This window comes from Urocitellus parryii, chromosome 4 (genome assembly GCF_045843805.1).
Source record: "Urocitellus parryii isolate mUroPar1 chromosome 4, mUroPar1.hap1, whole genome shotgun sequence".
Taxonomy (NCBI): Eukaryota; Metazoa; Chordata; class Mammalia; order Rodentia; family Sciuridae; genus Urocitellus; species Urocitellus parryii.
In genome coordinates, this window is record NC_135534.1 from 17,139,015 (window position 1) to 17,157,310 (window position 18,296).

An 18,296-nucleotide genomic window follows, 5' to 3' on the forward strand; every position below is an offset into this window, starting at 1 on the left:
TGCTACAATGTTCTATTTCTCTTAACATATTTTACTACTACTAAATTGTCTTCAACATTAGCATATATATTTCCCATGATTTAATTTCTACTTCAATATGTTGTTTTATTCTAAATTCAAAATTAGGATTAATGATAGTTTTTCCTTTTAGCTATTTGAGTGTTTTTGAGTTAAATTAACCAGAAGTAATTTTTTTTGTACCAGGAATTGATTTCAGAGGCACTCAACCACTGAGCTACATCCCCAGCCCAATTTTGTATTTTATTTAGACATAGGGTTTACTGAGTTGCATAGTGCCTCATTTTGCTGAGGTTGGCATTGAACTCTTGATCCTCCTGTCTCAGCCTCCCAGGCCACTGGGATTACAGGCATATTCCACTAAGCCTGGTCAAGCAAAACTAATTTATGAAAGAAAAAGTAAAAATTAATCAAACATGGCATCATGCATTAAAAATATTATGTAAATATAAGTCTAAAATTAATGCCCAATGTTTATCATTTTTGCTTTAAATGGCTTAAATCAGTCCTCTTCTGAGATGCACATGGAATCATGATTTATCTTGTGAATCTGGGGGAACTAAGCCTTTAACTGTCACTGATTTCTTCAGGGTTGTACAGTGAGAAAGCTATCAGACATAGAATCTAAAACCTTAAATTACTGATTCCCAAAGAAATGCTATCAGCCACATGCTATTTTTTTATTATTGTTATAAATGGACTGACTTCTAAAGGCATTATCTTTGAGCCAAAATTATTGCTCTGTTTCATAATAAAATTATTTGAAATGGGAGTGTTCAAGGAATATTTTCTGATATAATTTTTAGAATGACAACCATATTTTCTTATTTTGCTTGTTAGTTGCCCTTAAAAATACATATATTGAGATCATAGATTTAATACATATTTAATGATTTCCAATTTTGATATGGATTTCTCAAAACATATTCCTAGGAATGTCAAAATTCTTATTTGGTTAAGTAAAGAGCAGTTCCTGAGAAATCATAAATGGTAGATTAAATTGTTTTTAGAGAAGATCAAGTAAATACCCCCCCAAAAAAAGATGAATTAAAATCCTTACTATCACTTTCATTGCCTGGAGCGCTCTCTCTTCTGAATGATTCTAATGAGAGCATTTTTCACTTCTTTGTTTCTTAGACTATAGATTAGTGGATTCAGCATGGGAATCACAATAGTATATAAAACGGAAGCCACTTGATCCTTTCCCAAGGAATAGGACTTATTTGGTTTTAAATAAGTAAAAATCAAAGTACTATAAAAGATGGTGACTCCCAGGAGATGGGAGGCACAGGTAGAGAAGGCTTTCTGCTTTCCTGAAGTGGAATTAATTTTCAGAATAGTATAGAGAATGGAAACATAGGACACAGATATTGTAATAAGGGACACCATCAGTGTGCAACCAGCAAAAATAAATAACATAATTTGAGTATCATATATATCCGTGCAGGACAGGGATAAAACTGGAGGTATATCACAGAAAAAGTGATGGATTATATTGGACTCACAGAAATGCAATCTGTTTATGCAAAGCAAATTGACAGAGGAATCCATAAAGCCAATCAAATAGGACCCAAAAAGCAGGGCACAGCAGAATCTTGTGGACATAATAACTGGGTAGTATAGAGGATGGCAGATAGCTACATAGCGATCATAGGCCATTGAGGAGAGAAGGAAACATTCAGCAGCACCCAAGAAGACAAAGAAGTACATCTGAGCAAAGCAGCCCATGAATGAGATATTTTTGGTGGAGGTCAGTAAATTCTCTAAGGTTTTAGGTGTGATGACAGTGGAGTAACTGAGGTCAAGGAATGATAACTGAGTGAGAAAAAAATACATGGGAGTGTGAAGCTGGTGATCCAGGCAAATGAGCAATATCATGCCTACATTCCCCAGCACAGTAATCAGGTAGATCAGGAGAAATAGCATGAAGAGGACTACACGGATCTCTCCAGAATCTGTCAGTCCCATGAGGATGAAGTCAGGCACATTTGTTTTATTCCATCTGCTCATAGTGTCTACCTCTGCACTATGGAAAAACCAAAGTCAAGACTTAGCAGAAAAGGTTTCAAAATGGTTTTGTCTATAGGATTGACCCAGTAATTTTATTATTTATTTAGTGTTTCTAGGAATTGATAAAAGTTTACAACTTAGGACTAGAAAAAATTTGATTGCCAAATAGAGATAGAGACATCAATTGACATTTGGATATGGTATAACAATTAAAGGTAGCATTCTACTGTTGTATAATCACCCCACTATTTTTCTGAATACTCTTTTTTATTAATATATTTAGTTCATCTGAAATGTGTTACCATATGTACTACTACTATCTACATATTGATGAGAAAAAGGCACAGAAAATGTATGATTCACCTGAAGTCAAAGCAATTAAATGCTGACTCTGTGATTCTACCAAAACACTTCAATTCTAGAAAGTGTGCTCATAGTACCACATTCCCTGTTGTAATTAGTTTGAATAATCCGGAGCAAGGTTATGTCATAAACAATAATATAACCCTGTTTTAAAGTATCACTTGCTGTCCTCAATATCCCCATTTCATTTAAAATTAATTACAAATACATTTCACTTCTAGGGGACCTTAGCAAAGGACATTAGAATTAGAGAGTACACACAAATATTAATTTCCAGAGGATATGATATGTTCCTAAATTGCCTAACTTGACAATTGAAAAGAAAATTTCTTCCAAAATTATAATTTCAAAATATGTACATTATTTGTAGACTCTGATTCCATCAACTCTATACCTCTGCTTCCATAAATCATGACATTTCTTAGGACAAGGCACAATAGGTTGTGTGTGAACATTCTTTAGAAAATGTCCCCATTTTATTTAACATAACACCATAAGATTTTAAACAGAATACTTACTGTGAGCCAAAGTGAATGAAAAATACTTTCTCCAATAATATAGGTCTTGGAATTTGTAAACTTCGAATTTTTCACAGAAGCAAAATTTATAAAACATATGAGTTGAAAATTTTGGTAAAATCCTATTTGTTTTTATTTTAAGTTCTTTTTATATTTTTGTGCTTTCATTACTTTTATTATTCTGAGATAAGATAAATCACCCTAGAAATTGACACCACACATGTACCATTAAGGTAAACAGAGCAGTGGACACCTTGCCTCTCAATCTCATTATTCCAGGGTGCCCCATATAAAAGGCATGGAGCATAGTGCAACATTTAGTCATCCTCAGGGATCCCTTTCCCATGAAAATCACCTGGCATGTTTCCATCAACAAAATGCAAGGATTAAGTAAGCACACATTTTGCTTTAGAAATCCCCGAGGGGAGAAAGTAGAGAACATGATTATTTTGTACTATTTTCTGATGCTCTAATTTTTTAAAAAAATAATATTTATTTTAAAATTAATGCATAATTTACAAACTTACAATGCATAATATTTACATTATATAGGCATCAAATCAGGAAATTTTTGACTAGAGGAAGAAATAATAGATTTCTAAACAATTGATTAGTTATATTCTGATTGACATTATTAAGGATGCAATTAAAATTTTTTGCTTTGAAATCTATTAAATCTAAAATAGTGATTCAATCATAGGAGTTAACAAGTTCATTACTGAAAAAATGATATACAATCTAATTTAAAAAAAAAAGCAATTCAAAGCCATTATTATTCTGTTAAATTATTGCAATTCTTAAAATCATTTTTGTGACATACTACTTATTTGTATGTGTACTTATATACACACATAATGGTTTTACCATTGTATAATTCTTATTATATAAATTGTATAATATATAATATAAATTATGTGATATAAATATATAATACATAATTATATAATATTATTATATAAATATTATTCCATTGTACAACTTTAATTTTACAATATACCATGACTTTCATGTGTTAACCTTTTGCTAGGAGCCACAGCAAAAGTATTATGATACATGGTACCTTTGGTTTAGGTGACTGCCAGCTAGCCATTGAGATGATATGATTATGTTAAGCTTTACATTCATATGAAAATTGGACTCCTGCTGTTCACCTCAGCCTATTTCGGGACTCAGGTTACTCATGTCACTCATGTAATGGGAGAGTTCCCTTTGGTTGGCAAGGATAGTAGGAGGGAACTTCCGGGGGAGGTCCTGGCGCCCGATTCCGGTGACACACGTGGGTTGACCGGCTTGCTAGCAGGACGCACACGGGACGCTGGCGGTTTTTTTAAATAAAGCTTTGTTTCCTGCTTGAGAGGCTTGTGTTTTTGTGCCCAGCCGGGTTGCGGCATTTGGCGGCCCGGACGGGGAACGCCCGAAAATTAGAGGTGAGTATTCGCTTGCCGCGGAGGAAAGGCAACAGAATGGGTATTCTTATTTTGATTTATTTTGCTTTTATTTCAAGCTCCCTAGCCTTAGATTTTTTTCAGGCGAACTGGGAAAAATGGTTGGCTCAAGGTTTGAAGTTATTCAGCCCTGAGAGAGAGAAAATTGATATAACCATTCTCCTCTCCGTTTTTGTCTCATTCTGTATTGGCTTTCTTCTCTCCTACCTTATTGGGTTACGTTACCTTTATAGTATATTAGAATCTAATAAAAAACAAACCGAAAAACTGTTAAGTAAATTGTTAGAGGTCCAGGCTATGATAGAAAACATATTAGGTCAAGCAAAAGAAAAGGTCCCTCAAGCTAGTCAGACAGAGAGAAATTTGAAGAAAGCAAGCTCAGGGGAAAAACGGCCATCAGGTAGGGAGGCTACTACTAACTCTGTTCTATCACCAGAGGGCATAATTCAACCAACAACTCTACCTGCAGCTGAGCGGCCCTCAGTTTCCATAGTTGATGGACAGAATCCTGAGGCAGGACCCCAAGAGTTAGAATGCCCTGTACTTGAGCGAGCGGAAGGGCAACGAGTTTACTGTCCTTTAGATTTCAAAATAATAAAGCAATTAAAGGAAGCTGTAGCAACCTATGGCCCTCAAGCTCCCTTTACAATCAGCATGGTCGAATCTATTACCAACTGGGACTTAACACCAGCAGATTGGGCTAACGTGTGTCGCTCTGTGCTAAATGGAGGACAATATTTATTATGGAAAATTGCCAATGAGGAATTCTGCATGGAGACAGCTAGGCGAAATGCAGTAGCCGGTTACCCTGAAAGAAATATGCAAATGCTTTTAGGAAAAGGACCTTATGAGGGTCAGGGGCAACAGACTGGATATGACCCTGGTGTATACGCACAGATTGCTATAGATGCAATTAGAGCATGGAAAACTTTGCAAAGACAAGGAGATTTACAAGGTCAACTATCTAAGGTAATACAAGGAACTAATGAACCCTACGCTGATTTTGTAGCTAGACTTATTCAGACAGCCTCTAAGATATTTGAAAATACAGAACAAGCAATGCCATTTATAAAACAACTGGCTTATGACCAAGCAAATCGTTACTGCAAAGAGGTCATTAGATCATGGAAACATGAAGATTTAAACACATATATTAAATTATGTAGAGACATTAATGAACAAGGGCAAGTCTTAGCAGCAGTAAAACAGGATTTAGATGTCAAGCCAAAAACATGCTATATTTGCAATCAAACAGGACATTTTAAAAGGAATTGCCCCATGGGAGGAGGGTTTAACAAAGCTAGGTATGAAAGGAATAGAATCCCAGGTATTTGCCCACGATGCCATAGAGGGAGACTTTGGGCTAATGAATGCCGTTCTTAGACCACCATAGAGGGTATTCCATTATCAAAAAATGGGCAAGGACCAAGTGCTTACCCACGATATCATGGAGAAAGGTATCAGGCTCCATTGCCAAAAAACGGATTGGAGGACCCAATGCCCCGGGGCCCAAAACCACAAATATACGGGGCAATGGAGGAACCCAACAGCACCATCAAGGTAGTGCCCAGGACGCATTATCCATTAGATCCCTCATTAGACAAACTAGAGGTAGCGCAGGGTTGGACATCTGTGCCTCTGCCAGAGCAGTATTAACTCCAGAGATGGGAGTTCAAATCATTCCCACAGGAGTAAAAGGACCTCTTCCCCAGGGAACAGTAGGCTTATTATTGGGACGCAGTTCTTCTACACTAAAAGGACTTATGATAAGTCCTGGGGTAATTGATCCCGATTATGAGGGTGAAATAAAAATTATAGCTAGTTCTCCAAGAGGTATATCAGTAATTTCATCAGGAGATAGAATAGCACAGTTATTAATAATACCCAGCCTACATGATAAATTTTCCAGTTGTAATGTAGAAAGAGGTTCCAAGGGATTAGGCTCCACAGGTGTAGATTGGGCTATGTTATCTTCAAATTTAGATTCTCGCCCTATGCTAAAATTAAATATTCAAGGACATGACTTTAATGGGCTGCTGGACACAGGTGCTGACCTCAGCATCATATCTCGTCAGGAATGGCCAAGGCACTGGCCATTGCAACAAGCCACTCAAATGCTTAGAGGCCTAGGAGTTGCAACAAATCCCCATAGAAGTGCTATGGTATTAGATTGGAGGGATCCTGAAGGATATGAAGGGACTATACAGCCATATGTATTGGACCATCTCCCCATAAATTTATGGGGACGAGATGTCCTAGATAAATTAGGATTGATATTAATAAATAATGTCAATCCTAATGCGCCCACTACTAGGGCAAAACAAGGCTTTAGGAAAGAAAAAAGATTAAGAGAACAAGAACAAGGTATGACAGCACCAATTCAAATAGATCAAGAAATAAATAAACATGGATTGGGTTTTCAAGAAGGGCCACTGAGACAATCAAAATTACTTGGAAATCAGAAAGACCAGTGTGGGTTCCTCAGTGGCCCCTAACTAAAGAAAAGATACAAGTAGCCCATGACCTGGTCAAACAGCAATTAGCGGAAGGACATATACAACCTTCCGTATCTCCCCATAATACTCCCATTTTTGTCATTAAAAAGAAATCTGGTAAATGGAGATTATTACAAGATTTAAGAGCCATTAATAATGAGATGGTTATTATGGGACCTGCTCAATCAGGGATTCCCCAATTGTCTGCTCTACCAAAAACCTGGCATGTTTTAGCTGTAGATATTAAAGATTGTTTCTTTTCAATTCCAATTCATCCCGAGGATAGTCCACATTTTGCATTTACTATCCCTGTACTGAATCATGAAGGTCCTGATCAGAGATATGAATGGAAAGTACTCCCTCAAGGGATGGCTAACAGCCCAACTATGTGCCAAATTTATGTTAATAAAGCAATCCAGCCACTTAGAAATCAAAATCCTGAACTACAGATATTTCACTATATGGATGATGTGTTATTGGCACATAAAGATAAAAACACATTGCTAGAATGTTATGCTACGCTTACAAACTTATTAAAAAAATTATAATCTAGAGATAGCAATAGATAAAGTACAATTAAATCTTCCAATTAATTATTTAGGAGTTCTATTATCCTCAACCATGGTCCGTCCACCAAAAATTCAAATACGAGTAGATCAACTCAAATCACTTAATGACTTTCAAAAGTTATTGGGAGACATAAATTGGATAAGGCCTTATCTAGGCATACCAACAGGAGAGTTAGGACCTTTATTTGATATTCTAAAAGGTCCATCAGATCCAAATTCACCCCGCATGTTAACGCCTGAAGCAAGAAAGGCATTAAAAATCATTGAGACATATATGGAAAATATGCATTTAGATAGAATTGATATAAGTTTGCCTTTATTATTTATTGTACTACCAACAAAAAATATTCCTACAGGAGTATTTTGGCAAGAAGGTCCATTATTATGGATACATTTATCTTATTCTCCTAATACTATTCTTACTAGATATCCTGAAGCTGTAGGGCAATTAATACTCAAAGGAATAAAAGCAGCAAAGGGAGTGTTTGGGATTTCTCCCAATAAAATTATTACTCCATATACTATGGATCAAATTGATGAGTTAGCTAATGAGTTAAGTACTTGGGCAATAATCATGTGTAAATCTAGTGTTTCATTTGATAATCACTTGCCATCTAATCCTTTGTTGTCTTTTTGGTCTAAGCATCCTGTAGTTTTTCCAAAAATGACAAAAAAAAAGAAAACCCTATCATGAATGCTCCAAATATATTCACTTATGGGTCAAACAATGGTACAGCAGCAGTAGTTACTCCTGATCAAACTTTTACATTTTTAGTACCCAAACAATCAGCTCAAAAGGTAGAGCTCAATGCAGTATTACAAGCTTTTATGATGTTCAAAGATTCTGCATTTAATTTATTTTCTGATAGTCAGTATGTAGTTAATGCTATTGTATCTCTTGAAGATGCTGGTAGGATTTCTCCTTCCTCTACTGTTTTCTCTTTGTTTTCTGCTATACAAAGTCTAATCTGGGACAGAAAGGATCCATTCTTTATAGGACATATCAGGGCACATACAGGATTGCCTGGAGCCCTTAGTTTGGGTAATGAACTAGCAGATAAATCTACACATGACATACATATTTTCTCCACAATAGAAGAAGCTATAAATTTTCATAAAAGGTTCCATGTCAACGCTAATACTTTACAAAAACGTTTTAAAATAACTAAAGAACAAGCCAGACATATAATAATACAATGTCAAAATTGTGTGACATTTTTACCACAAATTAATCTTGGAGTCAATCCTAGAGGACTGATACCTAACCATATTTGGCAGACGGACATCACACACTTGCCAGAATTTGGAAAATTAAAATATTTACATGTTACAGTTGATACTTCTTCTGGATTTTTGATGGACTCCCTTCATCCCGGAGAAAAAACTAAAGATGTTATAGCTCATTGCTTACAAAATTTTGCCACTGTGGGTGTTCCTAAACAGTTAAAAACTGATAACGGTCCTGGTTACACCTCCAAGTCTTTTAAACAATTTTGCTCATCATTTGGCATTACTCATATAACAGGAATCCCATACTATCCACAGGGACAAGGCATAGTTGAAAGAGCTCATCAAACTATTAAAATGTACTTATTAAAACAAAAGGAGGGAATTGGAAAGGGGTATATATCCCCCAAAGATAAACTTAAAATAACCCTTTTTACTCTAAACTTTCTAAATTTGGATTCATCAGGACTTAGTGCTGTGGAAAGACATATGTATCCAAAAAATGTACATAAGCCTAAGGTACTTTGGAAAGATATTCTAACAGGACAATGGAAAGGCCCGGATCCAGTAATAGTCTGGAGTCGGGGCTCTGTCTGTGTCTTTCCACAGGAAGAACAGCAACCAATTTGGATTCCAGAGAGATTAACTAAAACAATTTCTACAGAAAAAGAAGATGATTTGACTCAAATCCATAACAGCTGATATCCAGAGTTCCAGCCTGGCTATTCTTACATCTGCGACAGTGATTTACCACGGTGCCTTTTTCGATATCTATTTTATTATTTGCATTTTTCCCACATCATAAAGTTCTATTTTATTTTATTTTTCTTTTTTTTTTTTGAGCTCATACAAACCTAAGTTAATGTTTTTCTGATCAGTTTAAGTTTTTGACTGTGTTTTATTTTTTGACTGTGGAGTTTTTAAACATTGCAATGGAGATTTCACCTAGGTATAGCTACAAGGCTTTTATTTACTATTGTCTTATGTGTTGTATGTTATGTATGCACTGTTTTGTGTTGTATGTCTGTATGTGTGTATGTCCATATTTCATTTATGAGGAGTGCTCATGTATAAATGGGTCCAAAAAATTTTTTTTTATTTACGTGATTTAAATGGTTTAATTTAAATTAGGTAAACAGCTGTTAAAAATTTATTTTAAAGGTGGTTAACAGATCTATTTGTTTACTTTCACCTTTCCTTTTCATTATATTTAATAATTCTGTTCAGGATAATGTCTCTTTAGCATCATGGCCAGAATTCCCATCTCCATCCCAGTGCCGGTGAAGACTAAGATAAAATCAGACTACAGCTTCTGTAACTCAACAAGTAATGCTCAGTTAAGGACTTGATTTACTTTGGGAGGAAATGGACATATTGATAAACTCCTCCACTTTGAACTGCTTACACAACTAGCCTGGACTATGTATCACTTGAATGCATTGTGCTCTATTTGTTGATACAGCGAATTGGTAGTGCTGAAATATCTTAGCTGATGTGTCACCAGTGTTATTATTCTTCCTAAGGAGCCATATCACTTGTATGCATTGTGCTCTATTTGTTGATACAGCAAATTGGTAGTGCTAAAATATCTTAGCTGATGTGTCACCAGTGTTACTACTTTTCCTAAGGAGCCATCAATTGACTTGATGTTGTGGCATTTAGGTATCCTCCTCCCTTCTACTAGTAATGGTCTAATTTTGGGGGCCAATTGAGGTGAGGCAAAGAACCTCACCCCCCCACTGGTGCATAGGCCTATTCCACAGGTATGGCTATATACTGGACAGGTAGTCAGTGACGGGTATGATTCGATTGCAGTGGTATCGACCTAAGCCAGGAGGCTGATGCAATAAGGTCAGTTTTCCGGTCCCTAGCCACATTGCCTGTTGTTTAATTAAACAGAAGGGGGCAGATGCTAGGAGCCACAGCAAAAGTATTATGATACATGGTACCTTTGGTTTAGGTGACTGCCAGCTAGCCATTGAGATGATATGATTATGTTAAGCTTTACATTCATATGAAAATTGGACTCCTGCTGTTCACCTCAGCCTGTTACAGGAATCAGGTTACTCATGTCACTCATGTAATGGGAGAGTTCCCATTGGTTGGGGAAGGATAGTAGGAGGGAACTTCCTGGGGAGGTCCGGGCGCCCGGTTCCGGTGACACACACGGGTTGACCGGCTTGCTAGCAGGACGCACACGGGATGCTGGCGGTTTCTTTAAATAAAGCTTTGTTTCCTGCTTGAGCGGCTTGTGTTTTTGTGCCCAGCCGGGTTGCGGCAACCTTTCACAAACCCCACAAGTTCATATGTTATGCATGCCTATCATTCATAAAGGTCAAAATGGTGGGAATGTGAGGTTAAGAGAATAATTCTATAAAATGAGCCCACCATGCTGACCACCAAATATTTTCTATGCAAAACATCAATTTCCTGCAACACTGTCTGGCCTAAAAGGACAGGAAATTTCATATTCCTCAAAAAACTACCTGTTATCTGCAAGAAAATGCAGGCAGGAAATAACATTGAAAAAAGGAACCTAACTTACTTTGAAGGGAGAGATTTTATGACCCTTTTTATAAACCAGATCCTGGAATATAAGGATAATTTCTCCTAACCACAAAACCTGTAAAAAATGATTAAGAATCCAATTAGAAGTAGTCAGCAATGGACAAGGGGACCTAAGTTTGAAATGGCAATAGCTACTTGAAAGCCTGTCATCTTGCTATCAGTCAAAAGGGGTGGAGCTTGGCAGGACCCTCTGAAAACTTCTAAGGGATCCTCAGTAAAACTAGCATGCAGGAGAAGCACATTGTCCCCCTTCTTTCTGAGAGGACCCACTCTCTCCCTTGATAGTGTCCCTTTTCTTTTTTCCTATCTCTTAAATAAACTTGTTTCTGTTGCTCTGACTGACACATCTGAACTGAAATGTTTCTGAATTGATTGCAAGAATTAGGGTTCATGATGCCTCGGTTTTCTGGAAGGCCCCAGTCCAGTAACATAGGTAGGCATCTAACACCACAGAAATGGTGCAGGCTCTTTAATCTGTTTTGACAGTGGCACCTCCTTCATCCACATGTAAAACTTGTGAAATATGTTTTGCTATCTTAGTGTAGTTGAGTTTCAATATATTTTATAAAGGAAAAATGGAAGCAAAAACACAAGATTAGCCCTGAGTGTAGTAAATATTTATTAATTAATTTATTGGTCAAAAGCTCATTAACTCTGTAAATATTCAGGTCAAATGATTTTTTAAAGGAAGAATAAAATGAAATTAAAATGTTAGAAAAGCTGATATATTTCATGGAGGAATGTTTGTCCAAGACGAGGTAGCAAAGGTAGAATATAAAAAACGTACACAGTGAAAATCGGTGTAAATAATTTTGAAACTATAGAACCAGCTTTGGTGTATATCAGCAGATAAATGCATAAAGAAAATGTGGCATATAGAAAGAGTGGAATTTTATTCAGCCATAAAGAAAAATGAAATTTCAGGAAAATGGATGGAAATTGAGAACAATATGTTAAATGGAATAAGCCAAACTCGGATTGTCAAGGGTCATATGTTTTGTTGTTGTTTTTGTTGATGTTTATATATGTAGAAGCTGGAGAGGAAAAAAAGGAAAAGAAAGTTGGGAGGGGGTGATCACACGCATGAAAAACAAAGAGAGATCAGTAGAACAGAGGAAGGGGAACATGGTGTGGAAAGAGAGGAGGGAGGGAGAAGTGCTGGGGAATAATATTGGCCAAATTATATTGTTATATTGTGTGCATGTATGAATATGTAAAAACAAATGCAACCATCATGTACAGTTACAATGCACTAACTAAAAAATGTGGCAAAAAGTAACTTTTTGGAAAGGGTGTTTGTACCCCAGAAATTCAGATGATAATTTATGTGGATAAAGAGTATATTTTTGTATCTATTGCCTCTTTAAAGAACTTTTGGAAGGGCAGCTATATTCATCAAAATTTTAGCTGATTCTGAGACAGGCTAATTTGTAGATTTAAAAGCCCATATCAAATTATGTGACAGATTATTGACAAAGGGTGGTTTCCTGTGTCCATGTTTCCCCAGTAGGCACAGTGATCTCAAAATCTCCCTGAGCATGGTTCTCTTGTGTAAGGTTTTCTTAACACTGAAACTCATTTGGATCAGGTTTAGAGCTCTTTGTGACAGGTGGGTAACTCCTGTATCAGTTGTGTATAGCAGAGTCTGTGAGAGATTTTTAAATCTCTTGCCTTTTAAACAATGTTATCATTTAATTCCTAGCTCATCCCATTTTAAAGCATATATATATATTTTTTTCTGTCTCTCCCCATTTTGTCCTCTCCACCTAGTTCCCCCTAAATTATTCTTATTATTTATTTTTATTTTTTTTTCTTTCATCTTTGGATCAATAGAGAAGAGAATGACCTTTTTTTCTTCATTTTATTTTGTTTTCTGAATGACACATAATATTTGTATATATTTATGAAATAGAGAATGATGTTTTAGTTCATGTACAAGATGACTAGTGAGCAACTCAGGGTAATTAGAATATCTGTCACTTTATAATTTTATAATTTATATACTATGAGTACATTGATACTCCTTTTCCTTTACCTCTCCCCCCTTTTTTGAGAAACAATATTCATTTATTCACATTTCTAATTAATGTTTATTTGAATGTTATTACTCTATTTTCCCTACTTTACTATGTTGAATTCAGTATTCTTTCTCTAGCCTCTAATAGTAATTATTTATCTTACTTTTAATCTGTTTAATAATGATAGAATTTAATAACTGTCAATAATCTGAGTGCCATTTTCTTTTTGAAATGTATGTCCTGATCTGGATTATTTTTAATCTAATATGTTATATAGAGATTCTAAAGATGAATTTAAAATTTTTAATTTGACTAAGAATAATTTAAAATTGTGATTTAAATTTTTTAAATATTTTGGTTGGATCTATTTTGGTATTTTTTAAAGATTAATTTAAAATTCGGTTTCTCTGTGGTCAGGTTATATGACCTCTTTAAATTAGTCTTTGCAAATTTATTGAAATTTATGGATTCCTTGTAATCACCAGTTATAAATAACACATAGATTCTTGGAAAGAATGATTCAAATGCTGATATGGACTTGTGGTGGTATTGATGATGTTGCTCATAGATTCTAAATCCTTAGTAGGAGGAAACAAAATCACACAAATAGGGGATAAAATATATAAGACAATGGAATGTATTATAAATAAATAAAGAAGTAACATGTGAAACAGCCTAGAAGATGGGGGTTTGGAAGTGAGATTTGAAAACAAAAAGAGAAATCATGTACACACATGCACATTGGAATAAAGTGTTACAGGTGGGAGGAAATCAGGGCAAAGGCTTGTGCAAAATATAGTTGTGTCATTTGACAACCAACAAGGAAAATTCTGTAGCGAGAGGGTCATTCTTTGATAGTGATGAAAAAGACTAAAGGAGGAACTATATGAATTATCTGATAGTGGTAAATACTATTAAAAATAAGAAAAAAGAGGAAGCAGTACTCAGAGACTTTGAGCTTTCTCTCTAAAAATAATTCTCAGGGGTATTTCAGTGGTTTGTATTTTGAATCACTAATCACTTTAGGCTTTTCAGGGAAATTTGTTACAAAAATACAATTTTTTTTCACTAGGGTAATTACATTTCATTATACGTTTAAAGGTATTTACATCTCATAATACTAAGAGATTTACAGCATTTTCAATTTTGAAGTACACTTTTTTTACTTTAGCTTGCTTTCTTTAGCTATTTTTAGATAATCTGGCCACATTCTCCTTGTCCCCATATTCTGAGACAAATGTCCTGAGCAAAATCTTCATTTATTCCGCCAAACTTTCCCCAATTAAGTAGTATTAATCTTTAATTCATTTTTAATAGATCTTTAGTATATGTACACAGGTATAAAAAGGTTTCTGAATCTATGTATCAGAATCGAATTCCTGAAAGTGATTTTATTGTTGATTTTTATTTTCATTGTCTAGTTTGTTTCTTCCAGAATTCCTGAAATGTTTCCCAATGTAAGATAACATTTACAAAAATGATAATAAAGTTATTTAAAAGGTGGTGAAATAGAACACAAACTCCAAGAAGACAATTAGTTAGCACAAACATTATAAGGGCATCTCGCACCCAACAGAAGGGGCAGAAATTAAGGACACATCACAAATATTTTCAAGGTGAGAAGTTCCTCACCCCTGCCCCAGCTTATTAAGAAAAGAAGATCTCACAAATTTCACACCCATTGTTACTGCTGGGGGCTGGACTAGTCCCAAAGACTGTTGATCTTAGTCATTTGATAGAGGAGAGACCACAGCAGGCAGACCATGTTGGGGCTGGGAGAATGAAGAAGAGGTGAGACATCCTCTGGAAAGAGATGCTCTGTGGAGAAAGCAGAGAGAGGAGGAGCAGAGAAGGGGACTGGAGGAGAGAATGGTTGATGTGTGTGCCAGGGGCTCAGGTGAAGATTGTATTGAATCAAAGTACAATGTATATATCAGCATAACTTTGGAAAAATAAAATAGACTTCTGTCTCATTTGATGAGTTAAAAAAATAGTCTAGAATGTTATTGCCTCCCTGATATGTAGTGGCAATAAATTATCAATAACATGAAACAGAATAATTAGATGCAAAGCTTATTAATGAAAACTTAGATAAACAAGGTTATTAGATACATAACTTATTCAATTTCAATATATAAATACTGATATTTGCAACTATTTATGGAATAATTATACATTCGATATGATTGAAAATAAATTAAATACAATTAAAATCAGGAAAATATAAAAAGGTATCAAAGCTATGAGTTTTCATATACATAAAAAAGTAATCATTCTATTTTGAATGCATGAATAAATATCCAGGTAGCAAAATTTTAAAAGAAAAATGTCATCCATTGAATATTTCCAAATGATCATGATACAAAATCTCCATAATAACCAATCTTAATCAGAAACTACAATTAGGGAAAATAGATGTATGTAGCATTAAAAGAGGAAGTGATTCATGAAGTAGACTTATGCATACCAAAAATATTGCAGCACAATGTTTCTAAGTTGTTGCTTCTAACAGTTTATAATGCAATATATTATATTGCAGAGTTTACTTTGCAATAATCATACCTCAGAATGTAAACAGATAAGAAAACAAAACAAATTAAAATAAATAAATAAACTAAATAGAACAAAAGAAAAATAAAACATGCATGTGTATACACACACATACTGTCATTAAAAATTGTGTCTCACAGATAAATGATAAAACTTTTATCTCCTATTATCAAAGGACTCCACAAGATTGAGACTTTGCTCTGATTTACTTGCTAATTTATTTTATCTAGATTGGTGACTGCAAGGAAATAATTTCAAACTTTATTTCATCTTTTATTTTTTTTAAAGTTCTGTACTATTTCATCTACTCTTGGGTAATGGGTGATGAGATCCTATTTTGGATTACTGATAACTCTCAGGTTCATATGGCTTAATCATTCACTTTTCTACTCTTACAAATACTCAAGAAAACAGAAAGTTTAACCATATTAAGGTCAGTTTAGCCTTTTTTTAAACATATTTCAGTGAGATGGCAGGCTTACATATGTACATCTTTACCTCTTTGTAAAATGTATTTGCTGAAGTGACGTCCCAGTGCAATGACTCAGTGGTCCACATGAACAAATTGAATAATTCACATCCCACATTTTAAGACTCTACATTCTACATTCTCATTGAGATGGGTGTCACTTGGTTTGAAGCCACTGCTTTGCTAAGCATTGGAGTAATCATTGGTTTACAGTTTAAACTGCAGCACTCAATATCTGTTGAGGGAAAAGTCTTCCATGCAGGACTCTCAGGAGGGAATTTTTCACATCACTATAGATCAAAGGATTCAGCATTGGAATGACAATAGTGTAGAACACAGATGCCACCTGCCCCTGGGTCAGGGATGATGTGTTGTCAGGCTGCAAATATGTGAAAATCAGGGACCCATAGAAGATAGTTACACCTGTGAGGTGGGAGGCACAGGTGGAGAAGGCCTTCCACCTGCCTGCTGCAGACTGTATCCTCAGGATGGCTGAGATGATGCTGATATAAGTCACTGTAATGATGAGGAGTGAACTAAGAAGAGTGAATCCTGCTAAAATAAAAATCACCAATTCCGTGCCAAATGCATCTCTACAAGACAGAGCCAAAAGAGCTGTGGTGTCACAGAAAAAGTGATTGATGCTGGATTCACAGAAGTCCAAACTGCTGATCATGCATACAGATATCAGTGAGTTTGTGAAACCAATGACATAGGGCATTGCTTGTAGCCAGATGCACACTTTCTGGGACATGACTACCATATACAATAAAGGATTGCAGATAGCTACATAACGATCATAAGCCATCGATCCAAGAAGAAAACATTCACTGCACACCAAACCAACAAAAAAATACATTTGAACAAAGCATTCGAGAAAGGAGATGGATTTCTGTTTGGATTGGAAATTTACCAGCGCCTTGGGTGTTACAGTAGAGGAATAAAATATGTCAATGAATGCTAGATTGCTAAGGAAGAAGTACATAGGTGTGTGCAGCTCAGGGTCAGTTCTGATTAGCATGATGAGTCCAAGGTTACCCAAGATAGTGAATAGATAAATGAAGAGAAATATTAAGAAAAGACTGACGTTTAATTCAGGGTGATCTGCAAATCCAGTGCCAATGTCCCAGCTTGGCAGAGACTCAGGAGCCACCACACACCTTGTAGATTCAAACAGCAATCCTTTATTCCCCAACTCACACCGGCCTCTACAAACACGTTCTGGGGAAATCCCAGTTCTGGTGCACAATTCACATCCCAAATCTTTCTCTCCAGGAGAACTCAGGGGGAACTCAGGCAACAGGCACGCCCTACTCCCAGCAGAAATAACCTACAACCTGCAACTTCCCTAAACCCGCATTATTTTAAACCAGGAATGCCCTAAACTTGTCTTAAACTGGGAACCACCTAAACCCAAATTGTCTTAAACCAGGATACTTCCTAACACCTGCAGGATACACCCTAATCCTGGATCCACCCTGGTCCTTGAGCAGGGTCACCTTTCTCAAAGACACATGCAATGTCCAAGGCAAGTCCATTTAACATGGGGTACGCTGGCAAGAAAATTTTGACCCATCATTCCAACTTGGCAATGGCCCTCAGCATCCAGAGAGTACAAAGAGAGCCACTTCAGTGAAATTGTTCCCAGCCATTATAACTCAGGGCTTTGATTGTACCTGCTAAAGAACAGAAGGAAAAATGAGAGATGAACTCATGTCAAAAGGTCCAGAAACTATCAGAGTTGACAGCCTCCAACACTGAGAACATTTTGAGTGGAACATAAATATTTAGTGACAGCGAGTTACTTGTGACTTATGCATGGGTTTTATTATTTACAGAGCTGGCAGACCTGGTTAAAAAAATCTAATTCATCATTAAGTAGACTTGGTAGTACTGTGGAAAATAATTGCCTGTCATGATGTAAAGAGATTTCTCTATAAATGTACCACTTCTACCTAAGACTACCATTGGGCCCCAAATTCCATACTTAGTAATTTATTTATTAGAATTAATTGTATTGTTTTCTTAAAAAAATTAAAGCTGGTT

The 18,296-nt window shown here is 35.7% G+C and overlaps 2 protein-coding genes across 2 annotated transcripts; both read right to left on the minus strand.

Moving 5' to 3' along the window:
- Positions 1–1,086: 1,086 nt before the first annotated feature.
- LOC144254523 (olfactory receptor 8H1-like) lies at positions 1,087–2,028 on the minus strand. The gene has a single exon (XM_077797811.1). It carries the CDS (start codon positions 2,026–2,028, stop codon positions 1,087–1,089), a length of 942 nt encoding a protein of 313 aa, XP_077653937.1.
- A 14,436-nt stretch (positions 2,029–16,464) lies between these two features.
- On the minus strand, positions 16,465–17,902 carry LOC144254206 (olfactory receptor 8I2-like). The gene is made up of 2 exons (XM_077797223.1): positions 17,860–17,902; positions 16,465–17,366 (listed from the first exon to the last, which is right to left on the minus strand). Exons 1-2 carry the CDS (start codon positions 17,900–17,902, stop codon positions 16,465–16,467), a joined length of 945 nt encoding a protein of 314 aa, XP_077653349.1.
- Between the last annotated feature and the right edge of the window lie 394 nt (positions 17,903–18,296).

Coding starts and splice junctions, on each gene's coding strand:
- LOC144254523 (XM_077797811.1), bottom strand. CDS start 2,028: ATGAGCAGATGGAATAAAACAAATGTGCCTGACTTCATCCTCATGGGA.
- LOC144254206 (XM_077797223.1), bottom strand. CDS start 17,902: ATGGCTGGGAACAATTTCACTGAAGTGGCTCTCTTTGTACTCT. Junction 17,367..17,859: donor AGTGGCTCTCTTTGTACTCT/CTGGATGCTGAG, acceptor GGGACATTGGCA/CTGGATTTGCAGATCACCCT.